This window comes from Bos javanicus, chromosome 1 (assembly GCF_032452875.1).
Source record: "Bos javanicus breed banteng chromosome 1, ARS-OSU_banteng_1.0, whole genome shotgun sequence".
NCBI lineage: Eukaryota > Metazoa > Chordata > Mammalia > Artiodactyla > Bovidae > Bos > Bos javanicus.
In genome coordinates, this window is record NC_083868.1 from 90,123,629 (window position 1) to 90,141,209 (window position 17,581).

General features: G+C 38.2%; 1 protein-coding gene across 2 annotated transcripts in view; it reads left to right on the forward strand.

Annotated features, from left to right (window-relative positions):
* Positions 1 to 1,034: 1,034 nt before the first annotated feature.
* The window catches only part of TBL1XR1 (TBL1X/Y related 1), a 74,218-nt gene continuing 57,671 nt past the window's right edge, over positions 1,035 to 17,581 (forward strand). Inside the window, exon 1 of one of the 2 annotated variants that reach the window (XM_061415473.1) lies at positions 1,035 to 1,151. In XM_061415473.1, coding sequence (XP_061271457.1) covers positions 1,115 to 1,151 — 37 coding nt within the window. In that variant the 5' untranslated portion in view covers positions 1,035 to 1,114. The remainder of the gene's footprint in view (positions 1,152 to 17,581) is intronic. The other variant, XM_061415470.1, reaches the window with a different exon arrangement.

Consider the following 17,581-nt stretch of genomic DNA (forward strand, 5'->3'; position numbering starts at 1 on the left):
CTTTAAAAGGATAGATTTTTGATATTAATAGATTCCTGATTGTAGAGATAACGTTTATTGGGCCTCATATAGCTAGAGTTTTAAAAGTCTGCCAGGTGAGATTCATAGTATTAACATAAATGAAAAGTAAATGTAAACTATAGTGTCAGAGGATCTATGAACTTAAAAAATTTATTAGAGCATAGACCAATCAGTTAATTACTTGTATTTAGGAAATTGCCATTAGGAAACCACAAGTTTTTGAGGCACCAGAGCCTTTCCATTATTTGTTACTGATATATAGAGAAGCTTGATTTCTTTCAGTGTAGAAAACTTAAACAAAAAATACTCTTCTCTTTATATTTCTGTTTGTCACTAGCGGTAAAAAAAAAGGTCATTTATTTCAGTTAACCTTGTTGTCAAAAGCAGTCAGGTTCTGTTTTGAGAGCTAACAAGAAAAATGTTATGCATAGGGAAGGTACACTCATTAACAAAGAAGGGTATCATAAACATAATTATTGTTTTGTTACAAGTAAAATTAATTGATTTTCTCTAATCATTTTTTGTGTCATTTTACACTTTGTTCAGTTACTTAATTGAGAATTGAGATCAGTTATGAGGCATTTTATTACCTAAAGTAATTAACTAGCCCAAAGGTATTCCTATACTGTTTTTAAGATTTCACTTGGGCAGTCTCATTGGCTAAAGGTGAATTGCTTTTTTGAGGTCATAATTTGGTCACTCACTCCTAATCTGGTTTAGATGATAAGGTTACTTACTAAGGCAGGTAAACATTTTAAGAGTTACAAAATCTTAAAAGTTACAATTTTATATCCTAAAAATCTACTTAAAAGTTATGAAAAGATTGCTTACAGCAGTTCAAAATTTATGAAAATCGTTTTCATCCCTGTTCCACCTGCTGTTTGCAGTGTTAACTTCACTGTTAACAGAAGTGCTACATTTTACTGCTTCTTCCTGAACTCATCTATAGACTCTCAGTGTTAAAGCCAGAAGAGCCCTTTCAGATTATCTAATTCAGCACCCTCATTTTACAGATGAGGAAACTGAGGCCTTGGACTAGAACAGAAGTCTCCTGACTGAGTCCAGGACTCTTTCTGTTACGTCATGCTGCCCGATGTTTGTTTCTGGAACTCAGCAACATCACATACAGGGTGAGCTTTTTTTTTTTTTTAAAACGAACGCACAAAGTGGTTTGCTACTCTCATCAGGTGGTGTCATCATTCTTAACTTTGATTTTTCTTTTTTCACCCATACCTATTTTAATCCACAGTATAGCCTAGTTACCCATGAATTTATTTTGCTGCTACTACTTCTTGGCATTTGACCATTATTTTTGAGAGTTAAATTCTTAGTAATATGTTTTCTTATCCATAACCATGGTAGCCTTACCAGGCATTATAGCAACAGTAGATTAAAATTCTTACAAGGATGACTTAGGGAATCTTAAATTTAGATTTAAAAAGTGAGTTATAAGTAGATAAGTACAAGAGTTTGTATATGAGATCTAAGAGCAGATGTGATACCAAATATGAGAGCAATCTTTTTGTGAAATAACAAAATCCCAAGAAATATTAGCCAGCAGTGTGACATGGTTGCTGTAAAATGCCTTATCCTGTGAACTCATGGATTTAAACTCATTTGTGTTTTAGATTATCATTTTCTGTGTAGATGCTCATGATGTCCTGATTTTGGCTAGTGAGAGCCTCTTCAGGTTGGTTCCTATGTCCTTTGGATAAGCCTTAGAAGTTTTAAGTAGCTGTCTTGCTTTTTGGTTTGACACGGTGTTAATAGGTTTGTGTGGTTTTCTAAGGTAACTCAAGGAGTTTTAAGTTCTCGTAGTAAGTTCAAGATTTATAAGTTTCTGTAGGACCAAAGTATCATTTCCACTAACTCGTTCATTAATAAACACTGTCCATCATTAATTTTGCTTTTTGTAAAAGTAGGAGAAAACAAGATCTTTCTGCTTAAACAAAATTAGCGTGCTTATCTTGTATTCTCTTGTATTTTAAAGTCTCTTGTTTCATATTACTGAAATAACCATGATGTCAACCTTTAGAATTTTGGGTAAACAAAAGCACTAATGCTCAGCTATGAATGTTGGATAAATTTGGATTGGACAGGATACTGCTGTCACAGTTACACTTTACATCACTTACATATGTGTAATATGTATATGTCATTGGAACACACACACACACACACACACATATATATATATATATGTTACTAGAACATACACACACACACACACATGTTACTAGAATTCTCGGCCTATTTAACTGTTTCTCAGCAATTTTAAAGGGCCCCTGTCCAGTTACCTATCTGTGTTTCAGGTGAACTAAATCAGAGGTCCAGAAATACTATGTGACGGTAGTTTTCCTGAAAAGATTATCTGTGGGGAGGATTGTAGATGTTTTATTTTGACAAGGGCATAGTACATAACTGTGCTTTGATGATGTTTCTTATGCAGGAGGGCTGGCTTTTATGACTTCTGGAGGGGGGTGTGTGTGTATTGTTGCTCAGTTGCTCAGTCTTATCCAACTCTGTGACCCCATGGACTGCAGAACACCAGGTTCCTCTGTCCTCCACTGTCTTCTGGAATTTGCTCAAATTCTTGTTCATTGAGTCACTAATGCTAATCTAACCATTTTATCCTCTGCTGCCTCCTCTGCTTTTGCCTTCAATCGTTCTAAGCATCAGGGTCTTTTCCAGTGAGTCAGCTCTTCACATCAGGTGGTCAGAGTATTGGAGCTTCATTTTCAGTCCTTTCTGTGAATATTCAGAGTTGGTTTTCTTTAGGATTGACTGGTTTGATCTTCTTGTTGTTTATAGCTATTATGTGCTAGAATGTAAACTACAGACTGCCTTTTAAATGCTTGCAATTTGATAGTGACTGAAAAATATGCACAATATAAAATGATAGAATAATAATGTTAACACATAAATTATAAATTGGTTTCATGCACTTCTACTACCTGTGAGGTTTTTAGAGTAGATTTTATTTCTATTTTACAGAATAAGAAACTGGGGCTTAGGGTAGTTAAATGACTTGATTTAATGTTTTACTGTCAAAAACAATAACATTTGAAGAAAATACAAATACTCTAATTTCTAACCTAAATTTCTTTCTTTCTTTCTTTCTTTTTTTTTTTTTTACTACTGCCCAACTTTGAAAAGAGTTTTTCTAAAACTATGCTTTAGGGCTACGGGAGGAAAGGAGGAAACACCTTTAATGTTGACATTTGAGTAGTCTTCATAAGGAGATGACATGTGAAGAACAGAAAAAATTTTAACACTTGTAGTTGGAACAGAGAGCTTAAAAATCATAAATGTGGGAATTAGGGGTTTGTTAGAATATTTTTTACTCCCTTGAATGTAGAGTACACTCGAAGAAGATGCTGTACACTCAGAGGGATACTGAAGACCATACACTGGACAAGGAGAACTTAAATGCTTCTGTAAACAAGTTAGAGGGAATGTGGAAGCTAATAGGTAGTCATGAGTACATATGACATAAGCAGCGTTATATTTTATGTGTAGATGTCTGAAGATAGTATGAAGAGACCTGGAAGTCATTGAGGGTATTGCAGTAGTAGAGGGGATAGGTACTGCAAAAAAGAAGGCATGGCTGGAAGAGGTGTTTTAAAGGTAAGAGATAGCAGGTAGAAGCCGAGATATAAAATTGAATGCAAAAAAAAAATTACTAAAATTTAAATGTTAGTGAATTACAGAATTAGTAATAGTTATGGGCAAGAGGAGAAACATTTTGGGAAGTATAGGGCATAAGTTGCCTCCAATAATGCTGAGTGATGATAACTGAAAGGACATAGATATTTGTGCTTTAGTCAGCTGGAATTTGGATTCCTAGGTGGCTTGAGGTAAAGAATCTGCCTGCCAATGTAGGAGACGTGGTTTTGATATCTGGGTTGGAAAGATCCCCTGGAGGAGGATGTGGCAACCCACTCCAGGTATTCTTACTGGGAAAATCCCAGAGTCCCATGGACTATGGAGGGGTATAGTCCATGGGTCCCAAAGAGTCAGCTGGACATGACTGAGTGACTGAGCAGGCTCATATGCAGCTAGAATTGGAATATTTGGAATGGGAAAGATGGGTGTATGTGTTTGGCATGTAGCGGGACAGATGGTGGTTTTGTGATTCTTCAGATGGGAAATAGATGGGGAAACAGTGGAAGCAGTGTCAGACTTTATTTTTGAGGGGCTCCATAATCACTGCAGATGGTGACTGCAGCCATGAAATTAAAAGACGCTTACTCCTTGGAAGGAAGGTTATGACCAACCTAGATAGCATATTCAAAAGCAGAGACATTACTTTGCCAACAAAGGTCCATCTAGTCAAGGCTATGGTTTTTCCAGTGGTCATGTATGGATGTGAGAGTTGGACTGTGAAGAAAGCTGAACACCAAAGAATTGATGCTTTTGACCTGTGGTGTTGGAGAAGACTTTTGAGAGTCCCTTGGACTGCAAGGAGATCCAACCAGTCCATTCTGAAGGAGATAGCCCTGGGATTTCTTTGGAAGGATTGATGCTAAAGCTGAAACTCCAGTACTTTGGCCACCTCATGCAAAGAGCTGACTCATTAGAAAAGACTGATGCTGGGAGGGATTGGGGGCAGGAGGAAAAGGGGACGACAGAGGATGAGATGGTTGGATGGCATCACTGACTTGATGGACTTGAGTTTGAGTGAACTCCCAGAGTTGGTGATGGACAGGGAGGCCTGGCGCGTTGCGATTCATGGGGTCACAAAGAGTCGGACATGACTGAGCGACTGAACTGAACTGAGTGGATGAGATCCTTAGTTGAAGGAGTGGAGTGAAGGTCAAAGGGCTAAAAAGAAGTCCGCTATATGCTGTTAGAGCAGGAAGAAAAATCAGTGAAATGGACAGAATCAGAAAGTCACGTTGGAAGTTTAAAGTTTTGTTGTTTTTTTTTTTTAATCTTAAATTCTGGAAATGGCACGTAGTATGAAATAATGAAGGCATATGAAGACCTGTTGAATTTGGGGGTGATTAGTAACAAAGTTCTTTAGAGTCCATAAAATTTTAACAAGAACAAAAACATTTTCTTCTTTATATACTTAAACATATTCTTTTACTTAAATGCATTAGATATACGTTTTGTCATGTACTCTTTTCTTTTGCTTCCTCCCCCATCAGTTCAGTTCAGTTGCTCAGTCGTGTCCAACTCTTTGCGACCCCATGGACTGCAGCATGCCAGGCTTCCCTGTCTATCACCAACTCCCAGAACCTGCTCAGACTCATGTCCATCCAGTTGGTGATGCCATCCAGCCGTCTCATCCTTTTTCGTCCCCTTCTCCTCCTGCCTCAGTCTTTCCCAGCATCAGGGTCTTTTCTAACAAGTCAGCTCTTCATATCAAGTGGCCAAAGTGTTGGAGCTTCAGCTCCATGAGTTTATTGTTTTTAATGACTTTACAATCCATGAATATCATGAATGTACCACGATCTTGTTTTGATTCTTCCCCTTAATGGGCATTCACTATACTAACCTTTTTGCCATTAAAACCCAGTCTTCTTATATAAACATCCTTAGGAATTTGTGTTTTTACCTCTCTGTATTGTACAGTATACATCTTAGTTGAACTCTGTGACATTACAACTGTGTGACCACATTTGAACAAAAAACAAAAAAGGCAAATTCTTCTTTTTCCAGTCTAATATTTTTACTTTTAATAAGAATTGCCAGATTGTTTTCCAAGGATTTTTTTCTTTTTTACATTTCCACTTGCACTACATGGGGATAACGTTGTATTTTTCAATTGAATTTAATGTTTGGTCATTTAAATCTGTGCCTTTTTTGTTCATTTCCTTTGTAAATATTTAAAAATTTTTGGTCTTTTAAGTAGAGTGTTTTCTCATCTCTATTTATAGGTGTGTATTACTGGAGCAGAGAAAAGCTGTTGTTTTTTATTGGCCACTACTATATTAAATTCCTTTATGAAGGGCTGGTGATATTTGCTAATAATATAATATATCTAGAAGACCCAACAGCTTCTGTGATGGAGACTACTTTTTCTCTTTCGTATCTTTTTCTACTACTTCTTCAGTCAGCACAGAACAATAGGATGAATAAAAATAAAGGTTTTTGAAGTGAGCAAAAAAACAGAAAGTCCTAATAATTTTTACCAAAGAAGTAAAGCCACCTGAAATTAAGGGGCTTTGAGTGAGATAGAATCCTTACAAAGTTTTTGAAAATCGGTAACTGCGAATTTGAGAAGGAAGTTAAAAATGTAGTAAAACGATTGCAAGATACCTCAGAGGAACAAAATAGTTTTAGACACCAAAATAGTTAAATGTCATGATGATAGCATTTGTGTTGAAATGTCTGATCTGCATGAAAATGGAGGGAATGGAGATACAGTTCAGGTGAATGATGTGGAATTGGAGGATACTGAGAAGCTGGAGTAATGTGAGATGGTCTTGAAAACCCATTCAGTTATAGAAACTGAGTAGATCAAAGATATAAGGAGTTTACAGTGAAAAACTAGCACCAGGGCTTCCCTGGTAGCTTAGTGGTAAAGAACCCACCTGCCAGTGCAGGTAGATGAAAGAGACACAGGTTCGATCCCTGGGTCGGGAACATCTGGAGAAGGAAATGGCAACCCACTCCAGTATTCTTACCCAGAGAATCCCATGGACAGAGGCGCCTGGCGGGCTACAGTCCATGGGGTCGCATAGAGTTGGACACACTGAAGTGACTTAGCACGAACACAGTGAAAAAGAGGGTGTGTGTACTTTGTTTTGTTCACAGTTACAGGATTTAAAGATTTTGAAGTATGTAGTGTGATGCAAGCATGGTTTGTATGACATGGAGAACTTGTTAAGATAGACATGCCTGGGCTGTATGTCTTACTTGCTAAAACTTAATTAAGACTTTTCCTGGTAGGCACAAAATTTATAACATTACTTTGAAGCAGCTGCACAGGTGATTTTGACACATCACACTAAGTAAGACTGTTAGGCTAGAAATTGGAACGCGGCCTTTTTCCCTTCATACATAGTGTCACGGTCCCCCGCACCTCACCCCACCCCAAAGAAATGGAGATACAAGTTACTGAAATTGAGAGAGTAGTAGAGATCAGTATTGGAGTAGATGAGAGGGAACACTGAATTTTAATCATCATTGGAGATCATTGTTTGGTCTTTTTAAAACATCACTGACCTACTGGGAAACATTTATTCATTTGGTCAATAGTCAATCATTGGGTGTCTTTTATGAATCAAACTCTTATTTCAGGCACAATAGTAGTGAATGTTAAGGATTAAGTGTCTGCTGTCATATAGCTTGCATTTTTTAGTGAACACAAATAAACTGTCATTCCTAGAGTTCAGTACTTGTTAACTGAATCACCATGATGTTTGAAAAATCTAACGTACCCTATGGATCATCCTATTATATGATCCAGTATTGTTTCTGTAGAGTAGTGGTCTATGTAAATAAAAAATTAATTTTGAAATGAACATTTTCATTTGCTGCTGTTACCTCTTGCTGCTTTTTTACTATTCTTTTAAGTATCACTCTGAAAGCTTCCTTTACCTCTAATGTAAGAGAAGACAAAAAAGAGGTAAACCCATTTCCATCACATAATGGAAATGAGGAACATTCTTTCAGTTCTGGCAGTCTTGAGTTTCAACACAATATGCTTCTTCAATATAGAACAGTCCAAAGGGAAATAATTCCAGACTCCTCCCTACTGGCTGTGAATAGATTGAAAACCTTTCCAAAGTTAGATAACCCTGTGATAACTGATTGAGTACCCAGAAACTCAGAAAGGGGATGAAGTTCTTTGTTTGATCTTCTTGCTCTTCCTCTCTCAGCCCATATCTCTGTATAAGTTTTGGAAATAGCAGATGCTTTGTTTTCATCTCCATTTTGCAGTCACTGTTTTCATGGTTTCAGTTTTGCATACTACTCACACCTAATACTAGAACCATCCCTCTTAGTTTTTTTTTTTTTTTTTAACCAGTTTTTTAAAGAGAAAATGATTGTGTATTTACACGTAAATGTTTTGAGGTTTTAATTAATACTAGTTAGTTAGTTCATTCACTCAGCCGTGTCTGACTCTTTGCGACCCCATGAATCGCAGCACACCAGGCCTTACATGCAGAGTACATCATGAGAAACGCCGGGCTGGAAGAAGCACAAGCTAGAATCAAGATTTCCAGGAGAAGTATCAATAACCTCAGATATGCAAATGACACCACCCTTATGGCAGAGAGTGAAGAGGAACTAAAAAGCCTCTTGATGAAAGTGAAAGAGGAGAGTGAAAAAGTTGGCTTAAAGCTCAACATTCAGAAAACTAAGATCATGGCATCTGGTCCTATCACTTCATGGCAAATAGATGGGGAAACAGTGGAAACAGGGTCAGACTTTATTTTTTGGGCTCCAAAATCACTGCAGATGGTGACTGCAGCCATGAAATTAAAAGACGCTTACTCCTTGGAAAGAAAGTTATGACCAACCTAGATAGCATATTCAAAAGCAGAGGCATTACTTTGCCAACAAAGGTTCGTCTAGTCAAGGCTATGGTTTTTCCAGTGGTCATGTATGGATGTGAGAGTTGGACTGTGAAGAAAGCTGAGCGCCGAAGAATTGATGCTTTTGAAGTGTGGTGTTGGAGAAGACTCTTGAGACTCTTGGACTGCAAGGAGATCCAACCAGTTCATTCTGAAGGAGATCAGCCCTGGGATTTCTTTGGAATGAATAATTAATATTAGGGCAACCTAAACCAGGAGGGGAAAACTCTCCTGTTCCCTTAAGCTCTAAAGCCTATGATTCCTAATATTTTATATATTATAGATTGTATCAATTAACAGTTATTTTGTATCAGCAGGCCCAAAGAAAATTCTGCTCTAAAAAGTAAGTTTAGTTATGTAATTGAGGTTAAAATAAAGATTTTTTTTCCTGATTTGTGTTTTATTTATTATAATTTATATTTTGAGCTTTTAGGTCATTTGTTGTTTAACCACTGAGTCGTGTTTGACTCTCTTCTGACCCCACGGACTGTAGCTTGACAGGCTCCTCTGCCCATGGAATTTTCCAGGCAAGCGTACTGGAGTGGGTTGCTGTTTCTTTCTCCAGGGGATCTTCCCAACCCAGGGATCAAACTCATGTCTCCTGCATTGTCTGGTGGATTCTTTACCACTGAGTCACCAGGGAAGCCCTTTAGGTCAGTAGAGTACCTATAAAATGCCTAAAAACCTTGCAGTAGAATGAATATAGGTATGATTTGTGGGAACAGTTTTAGTCCTAAAAACTTATATGACTTGGTTCAAATGCTCATTGTTTCTAACATATGTATTCATTTTCATATAACATTTTATTTGTAACATTTTTTTCATAATGATTACTCTTATAACTATAGGTATTTTAATTGAAGTTGAGTGGTTTTGACGTATGCCCTGAAAAACTGTTTTTTTTAAAAATTTTTTTTAAGAATGTTTCTTTTTCCTTTAGTTCAGAGAATTGTATAAGAAAATTCTGCTCTAAAGAGTAAGTTTAGTTGTATAATTGTGGTTAAAAACAAAGATTAAATATCTGTTTGCTGCTGCTGCTAAGTCGCTTCAGTTGTGTCTGACTCTATGCGACCCCATAGACGGCAGCCCACCAGGCTCCCCTGTCCCTGGGATTCTCCAGGCAAGAACACTGGAGTGGGTTGCCATTTCCTTCTCCACTGAGTGAGGTACCATCGCCTTCTCCGAAATATCTGTTTACCATATGGTAATCAAGTTTTTTTTTTTTTTTTTTTTTACTATACTAATAATTGGGGCTTCCCTGTGGCTCAGAGGTTAAAGCCTCTGCCTGCAATGCGGGAGACCTGGGTTTGATCCCTGGGTCAGGAAGATCCCCTGGAGAAGGAAATGGTAACCCACTCCAGTATTCTTGCCTGCAGAATCCCATGGACGGAGAAGCCTGGTAGGCTACGGTCCACGGGGTCACAAAGAGTCAGACACGACTGAGCGACTTCACTTTCACTTTCAATAAAGCTTACTGCCAACTCCTTAATATTTTCAGTGGAGATCAAAGTGATTCTGAAGTTGATGTCTCTGTGTGAAGACAGTATTTTCTTTTCCCTAAATGTAATAATTCCTTCTTCAAGAAAGAGATGAAGTTGGGAGCAATGAGAAGAAAAGCACTCTTACCCTCTAATTTGTGCCTTAGGGGTGGGTGTGTGTGTGTGTGAGCTATTTATTGGTGGGGGGGTGTTAGCTATTTATTGAGGCTTTGTGTGTGTATTGAGTAGCTATTTATTGAGTAGCCAGCATGCCTTTGCATCATATTGAGGGAAGCAGGCTGTTCTTATACCTGTACTTGAGAAGCAGAAAATTGATCAGCAGTTTGATAGTCAGTCTGCTGAAATGGAGTGTGTCTAGATAAATTTATACCAAGTTGTCTTCTCTGCAGTTGTTTACTTTTCAGAGAAAGGAGCGTCAGGTCCAGGACTTCATATTCAAATCAAGGTCAGAAAACTAGGATGCATGTTGAGTGTGAAATAAGTCATTGTTTTGTCTTTACACTCACTGTCCTCATTCTTATAGATTTCCCTGTCCTTCACATTCATTTTATGGAGAAAACACTAGGCTCTAACTGTTACAGTGGTCTGGAAAAGATGAAAGCTTGATGAGAAACTGGAAGAGGGAAAGAGAGTTAAAATTGTTATTTTTTTCTCCCTAATGACATTTTCAGATGGTTGCTTTTAAACAGAATCCAAGCAAGATCTGCACACTGCTTTTGGTTGCTAAATTCCAGTCTCTTCCACCTATTGGTAGAAATAAATTTGTCTTGTCAAATTCCTCACATTCTTGATTTGGCTAGTCATATGGCTTTGCTGATGGCTCAGATGGTAAAGAATCTGCCTGCCTTGCAGGAGACCTGGGTTTGATCCCTGGGTTGGGAAGATCTCCTGGAGTAGGGCATGGCAACCCACTCCAGTACTCTTGCCTAGAGAATCCCCATGGACAGAGGAGCCTGGAGGGCTACGGTCACAAAGAGTTGGACACGACTGAGCCACTAAGCACAGCACATCCTTGTGGAATTACTGATACATTCTTGCTGTCCTCCTGTAACTTCTTTAAAGTGATAGTTAAGAGGTGTGATGAAATTCACTTTTCTTTGATCATGAAGTCCTTTTTTCTTCCTTCTGCCTCACCTTGAGGCATGGACCATCTGGTTGTGTCACTTTTTGTGGTGTTGATGTTGATAAGTGAATTCAGTTATAGTTAGTCTAATATATCCATTATAAAATTCCACATTGGATTTCCCCCTGGTGGTCATAGTGCCATTAATGATTGTTGCCTAGATTTTGATTTTCTTAGGGATAGAAAATTGTTGTTTTTAAAATCCTATCATTGTTTTTGCATTGATTAGATGGAATTCTGTAAAGAAGGGCTCTTCCTAGTCAAGTACTGGGATATTCTGAAACAGAACTTTCACAACAAAAGCAGGGTATGTGCTTGAGTTGTTTTAGTTACCAGTTTTTAGACTGATGAATTGGTGATGCCCTTTCAGTGTGACCAGTGATGTGAAATATATTTTTAATTTTTATAATCGCATGGATTAAGAACTATTTTTGAGGTGTTTTAATCCATTGTGGTTCCTGTCTCCTTTTGACATGACCCACGTGGCCTTTGGTTGTTTCCTTTATGTTCCAGGTTTTCTGCTTCAGTCCTGGAATTGGTCATTCCTCTAAAGCGGTTTTATTTCTATTTAGAGACTGTAATCAAAGCATGGAGTGCTATTTACTACTAGGTTATCATTAGTTGCTGTGAGGCCTTTTTAGAACAAGGAAATAAATGCGTATGTTTTAGTAGGAGAAATAAATCACGAATTCTTGCTTATATTTCAGTTCAAATTTAAGCTTACTCAAAGGTTTTAAAGCTTGATTTGTATTGTATGATTTTATTAAAAATATATCTGCATCATAAACATTAAAATAATTTTTTTAACTAAATTCCATCAGATAAGAGATTTTTTAATAAAAGTAAAATGACCACACTTATTTATTATTAAAAAAAAAGTGTTCCCTGGGATAATGCGACATGTTTATCCTCTGTCTTCTCATACTCCCTAGCATACTGCAGTGTATCCTTAAGGGGTAGCCAGCTTGAGGTACACAGAGTAGTATAGCATGAAGAGAAGATGAGAATATTTTTACTGCTGCCCTATTTGTATATATTTTTTCTTTTGGAAAATTTTGGATGTATTTAACATAATTTCTTATTTGTTACATATTTATAAAAATATTCAAATTAATAATACTAATAGAATTACTATAATAAGACTACAGAAAGCAATTTAAACTTTTTTTGTGATTTTTTTTTTTTTTTTTTTTTTGGTCTCTAGGTTACATCCCTTAGGGATATATGCAATCAAAATACTACTTCAAAGTGTATTAGTTTTCTTTTAAGATTATAAATAATTTCACCAGTTTACAAAAATAAAGATTTATTTTCCAATCTCTGCGTGTAGATAATGTGGGCCGACTGTGGCTCTGTTTTATGTCTTCTTATTTGGAGATCCAAGCTTTTGGAACAGACCCCATGTACGACATGTTCATTCTTGTGGCAGAAGAAAAGAGTAAGAGCACTGGCAGATACTTCTAATACCTCTTAAAGCTGTGATTGATCAGCTCATCCACTCAATTTATGTCATATAACTAAGGTCCAAGTTGTTGGAGTGGGGATGAATTAGCTATTGCAGGAAAGGAGAAGAGTGATTAAATTAAAAACATTTTATTTTTTATTTTTGGCTGTGCTGGGTCTTCTTTTAACTTCTTCAACTAGGCCTTTTCTATAGTTGGGGTGAGCAGGGGGCTCCTGTTTGCTGCAGGATGTAGGCTTCTCATTGTGGTGGCTTCTCTCGTTGTGGAGCATAGACTCAAGGGCATGTGGGCTTCAGTAGTTGTGGCTCCTGGGCTTGAGAGCCCAGGCTCAATAGTTGTGGCATACGGGCTTAGTTGCTCCTGGCACGTGGGACCTTCCTAGACCAGGGGTCGAACCTGTGTCCCCTGCATTGGCAGGCAAAATTTTTCTTTTACCACCACACCACCTGGGAATGTCCTTATAAAAATAGAAAGTTTGGACACAGACGTAGAGGAAGAACAGCGTGAAGAGCCACATGGAGATATGGCAAGGTGGCTTGAGTAATGCATCCAGGAGCCAAGGAACCTAGGAGAGAGACTTCCTTAGCACCTTTAGAAGGAGCATTGCCCTGCCAACACCTTGATGCTTGGACTTCTGACTTCCAAAACTGTAAGGCAGTAAATTTCTGCTGTAATCCACCTTGCGTGTGGTACCTAGTTATGGCAGGCCCAGGAAACTAGTACAGTGCCAGGGATGGACAGTGCTGTCCAGTTTGGCTTCACTGTAAGGGCATAGGAAGAAATATAAGCTCTACCTTTAGGCTGATATATCAGAAGGGACTTTATTGTTGGAGTAGAGAATTTTGGACTTTGCTAAAGGTGTGTCTTAAAATAGAAGTTCTATAGTCAGGGCTAGAAGAAACTAGCTTGAGGGCACTTTATTCTTTTAACCTTTATTGTTTAATAATAGAGTAGTCTTAACTACTGAGGAGATGGAGATGGATGGATGCTCTCTTTAACGTACCTTCAGATTTGTTGTCCTTTTAAGCTCTTAAAAGCTGCCACATAGTTGAGTTCTGTCTAAGCTGGGGTTCTTGATTAAACCACTCACCACTAAATTTTATGGTTTATTTGTTAGGGGAGTTTTGAAAGTTAGGTATTGTGGGTTGAATTATGTTCCTTCAAAGATGTGTGGAAGTTATAATGCTTGATACTGGTGAATGTGATCTTACTTGGAAATAAAGTTCTTGCAGATATAATTAAGATGAGGTCTTTAGGGTGAGTCATTTTCCCACTGTGACAGATGTCCTTATAAAAAGTGGGAAATTTAAACACAGATTAAAAAGATGGAAACAAGAATTAGATTGCCACAAGTCAAGAAATGCCTGGGGCCACTACCCAAAACTGGAAGAGGCAAGGGAACATCTTCCTGTAGAACCGTTGAGAGTACATGACCCTGCCAAAAACGCGATTTCAGACTTTCTGCCTCCATAACCAAGACGATACATTTGTGTTGTTTTTAGCTACTCAGTTTGTGGCACCTTGTTATAGCCGCCCTAGGAAACTGATACAGAAGGACACATGGATGTTGAAAGTGCTTTCTCTGTGATCTGAAGAGCTGCTTTTAAGTCATCACATTTTGCACAGATTATCGGATTGCTTTCAATAGGGTGAACAAGGGCTTCCCAAACTTTGCTGTGTATTGTATTCACCTGGAAATCTTTCATAAATACTACTGTCTGGCTCCCACCTCCAGAGATTCTGGTTTAATTAGTATAGGATGCTACATAGACAGCAGGCTTTTTCGGGGTTCCCCAGATGACATAATGTACAGCAGATTTGGAAAACCGGAGGGCTAAACCTTCTACCTTAGTCAGACATTCTCCCAGCTCACCCTGAACATATAGTTTTGTGTTCATTTAGTTATTAGCCTCTGCTGCTGCTACTGCTGCTAAGTCACTTCAGTCGTGTCCGACTCTGTGCGACCCCATAGACGGTAGCCCACCAGGCTCCCCGTCCCTGGGATTCTCCAGGCAAGAACACTGGAGTGGGTTGCCATTTCCTTCTCCAACGCATGAAAGTGAAAAGTGAAAGTGAAGTTGCTCAGTCATGTCCAACTCTGTGCGACCCCATGGACTGGAGCCTACCAGGCTCCTCCACCCATGAGATTTTCCAGGCAAGAGTACTGGAGTGGGTTGCCATTGCCTTCTCCATTATTAGCCTCTAGGTAATTCCAATCCCAAAGAAAGGCAATGCCAAAGAATGCTCAAACTACCGCACAATTGCAGTCATTTCACACGCTAGTAAAGTAATGCTCAAAATTCTCCAAGCCAGGCTTCAGCAATATGTGAACCGTGGACTTCCAGATGTTCAAGCTGGTTTTAGAAAAGGCAGAGGAACCAGAGATCAAATTGCCAACATCCGCTGGATCATGGAAAAAGCAAGAGAATTCCAGAAAAACATCTATTTCTGCTTTATTGACTATGCCAAAGCCTTTGGCTGTGTGGATCACAATAAACTGTGGAAAATTCTGAAAGAGATGGGAATACCAGACCACCTGACCTGCCTTTTGAGAAACCTGTATGCAGGTCAGGAAGCAACAGTTAGAACTGGACATGGAACAACAGACTGGTTCCAAATAGGAAAAGGAGTACATCAAGACTGTATATTGTCACCCTGCTTATTTAACTTCTATGCAGAGTACATTATGAGAAATGCTGGGCTGGAAGAAGTACAAGCTGGAATCAAGATTTCTGGGAGAAATCTCAATAACCTCAGATATGCAGATGATACCACCCTTAGGGCAGAAAGTGAAGAGGAACTAAAAAGCCTCTTGATGAAAGTGAAGGTGGAGAGTGAAAAAGTTGGCTTAAAGCTCAACATTCAGAAAACGAAGATCATGGCATCCGGTCCCATCACTTCATGGGAAATAGATGGGGAAACAGTGGAAACAGGGTCAGACTTTATTTTTGGGGCTCCAAAATCACTGCAGATGGTGACTGTAGCCATGAAATTAAAAGACGCTTACTCCTTGGAAAGAAAGTTATGACCAACCTAGATAGCATATTCAAAAGCAGAGACATTACTTTCCCAACAAAGGTCCGTCTAGTCAAGGCTTTGGTTTTTCCAGTGGTCATGTGTGGATGTGAGAGTTGGACTGTGAAGAAAGCTGAGCGCCGAAGAATTGATGCTTTTGAAGTGTGGTGTTGGAGAAGACTCTTGAGAGTCCCTTGGACTGCAAGGAGATCCAACCAGTCCATTCTAAAGGAGATCAATCCTGAGTGTTCTTTGGAAGGACTGATGCTAAAGCTGAAACTCCAATCCTTTGGCCACCTCATTCGAACAGTTGACTCATTGGAAAAGACTCTGATGCTGGGAGGGATTGGGGGCGGGGGAGAAGGGGACAACAGAGGATGAGATGGCTGGTTGGCATCACCGACTCGATAGACGTGAGTTTGAGTGAACTCCGGGAGTTGGTGATGGACAGGGAGGCCTGGCATGCTGCAATTCATGGGGACGCAAAGAGTCAGACATGACTGAGCGACCGAACTGATCTGAATACACTACTCCTTTATTAACCTCTAGGTGACACACTACACCTCCCCCAAGTTCCTTTGTGTCTTGGCCTTTTTTTTTTTTTTTTTAATGTAGTGTTCTGTTCTGTTCTTGCCAGCTCATTAGGCGTGTGATTATATTCATCTTTATATGTGATGAATTATTTATAAAGCCTAAGATTTATATTATTTGCAGTTATTTACAAAGTCTATTATTTATAAATTGTAAGATGTCTATTTGTATTAAAACACCAATCAGATTTTAAAAGTTTCTGAGACATAATGCATATATGTTTTTGAAGGTTGAATTATATGTTACATAAGTTGCCGGTAAATGAAAAACAAATTTACATTTGTGTTGAAATAGACTTGTATTTTATTAATCATACAAGTAGTATCATTACTCATACCATTATTGACCATTTCTTAAAAGATTGTATTAGGAATGATAAATTGAAGGAAGTCCTGAGAGCAGCCATTTCTTCTCTTGTCTTGGTCTCCCACTTTATATCACTTTTTCACATTGTTAGATGACAAAGTGTGTAAGGTCCACCATCTGTAAATATATTCTGGGTTAGTAATTTCTCCATAAGAAATTTGAAGAATTTTTGTCCATGTGATAGTCTTAAAATAGCATACACAACATAGTTTAGATGATCTGAGTGGCCACTTTTAAGACTGTTTATTTAATCCTGTAATAGACATTGCACATATAGTACTTTGGTATTGCTAGGTAATTTTTTTTTTTTCAAGTTTTAGTTGGAAGTGCTATCAGTTAAGGACTATTAATAGTGTTTTTATTTATATTTTGGTAATACAATAAAAGCCAACTCTTGGGACTAGTGTGTTACTTTGTTTTCTTGTAGAAGGTACTTGGTAACTACTCAAATTTGAGAAATTCTGAGTTAAGGCAGTGTATTTATGCATTTGTTATAATGCATAAATTGGAAAGCAGGACATCAAGCCATTGTTATTTATTAGCATTTTGTTATATAAAGACTGAAAGACAGGCTAGCTTCATGTTTCAGTTGGTGGGGAAGAGATTTCTCTTAACATAAATGACGAGGTTGAGCAGACATGCAGGATGGTGGGAGTCCACACCAATAGAGGAAGAAGTGTGTTATGGTGGCAGTGCTACCTTCCCACAGCCTCCACGCCTTTTGAACAGCTTTTCATGAAAGAATTTGGTAAAAAGTGGAACACGACCTAGAATTTGTCTGTGAAGACTGTTCTGTCCAATATAATTCTTTGTATTAATAGATTTATGTAGTTACTGCATTCAATACCTAGAACAGTGCCAGACTTGTATTAGCACTCAGTAAATGTTGAATGAGGGACAAACTGAATTTCAGTAAAATTATTGAATCAAGTGTCTGTGTCTGGAAAGAAATTCATTTAGAGGTACAGTCTC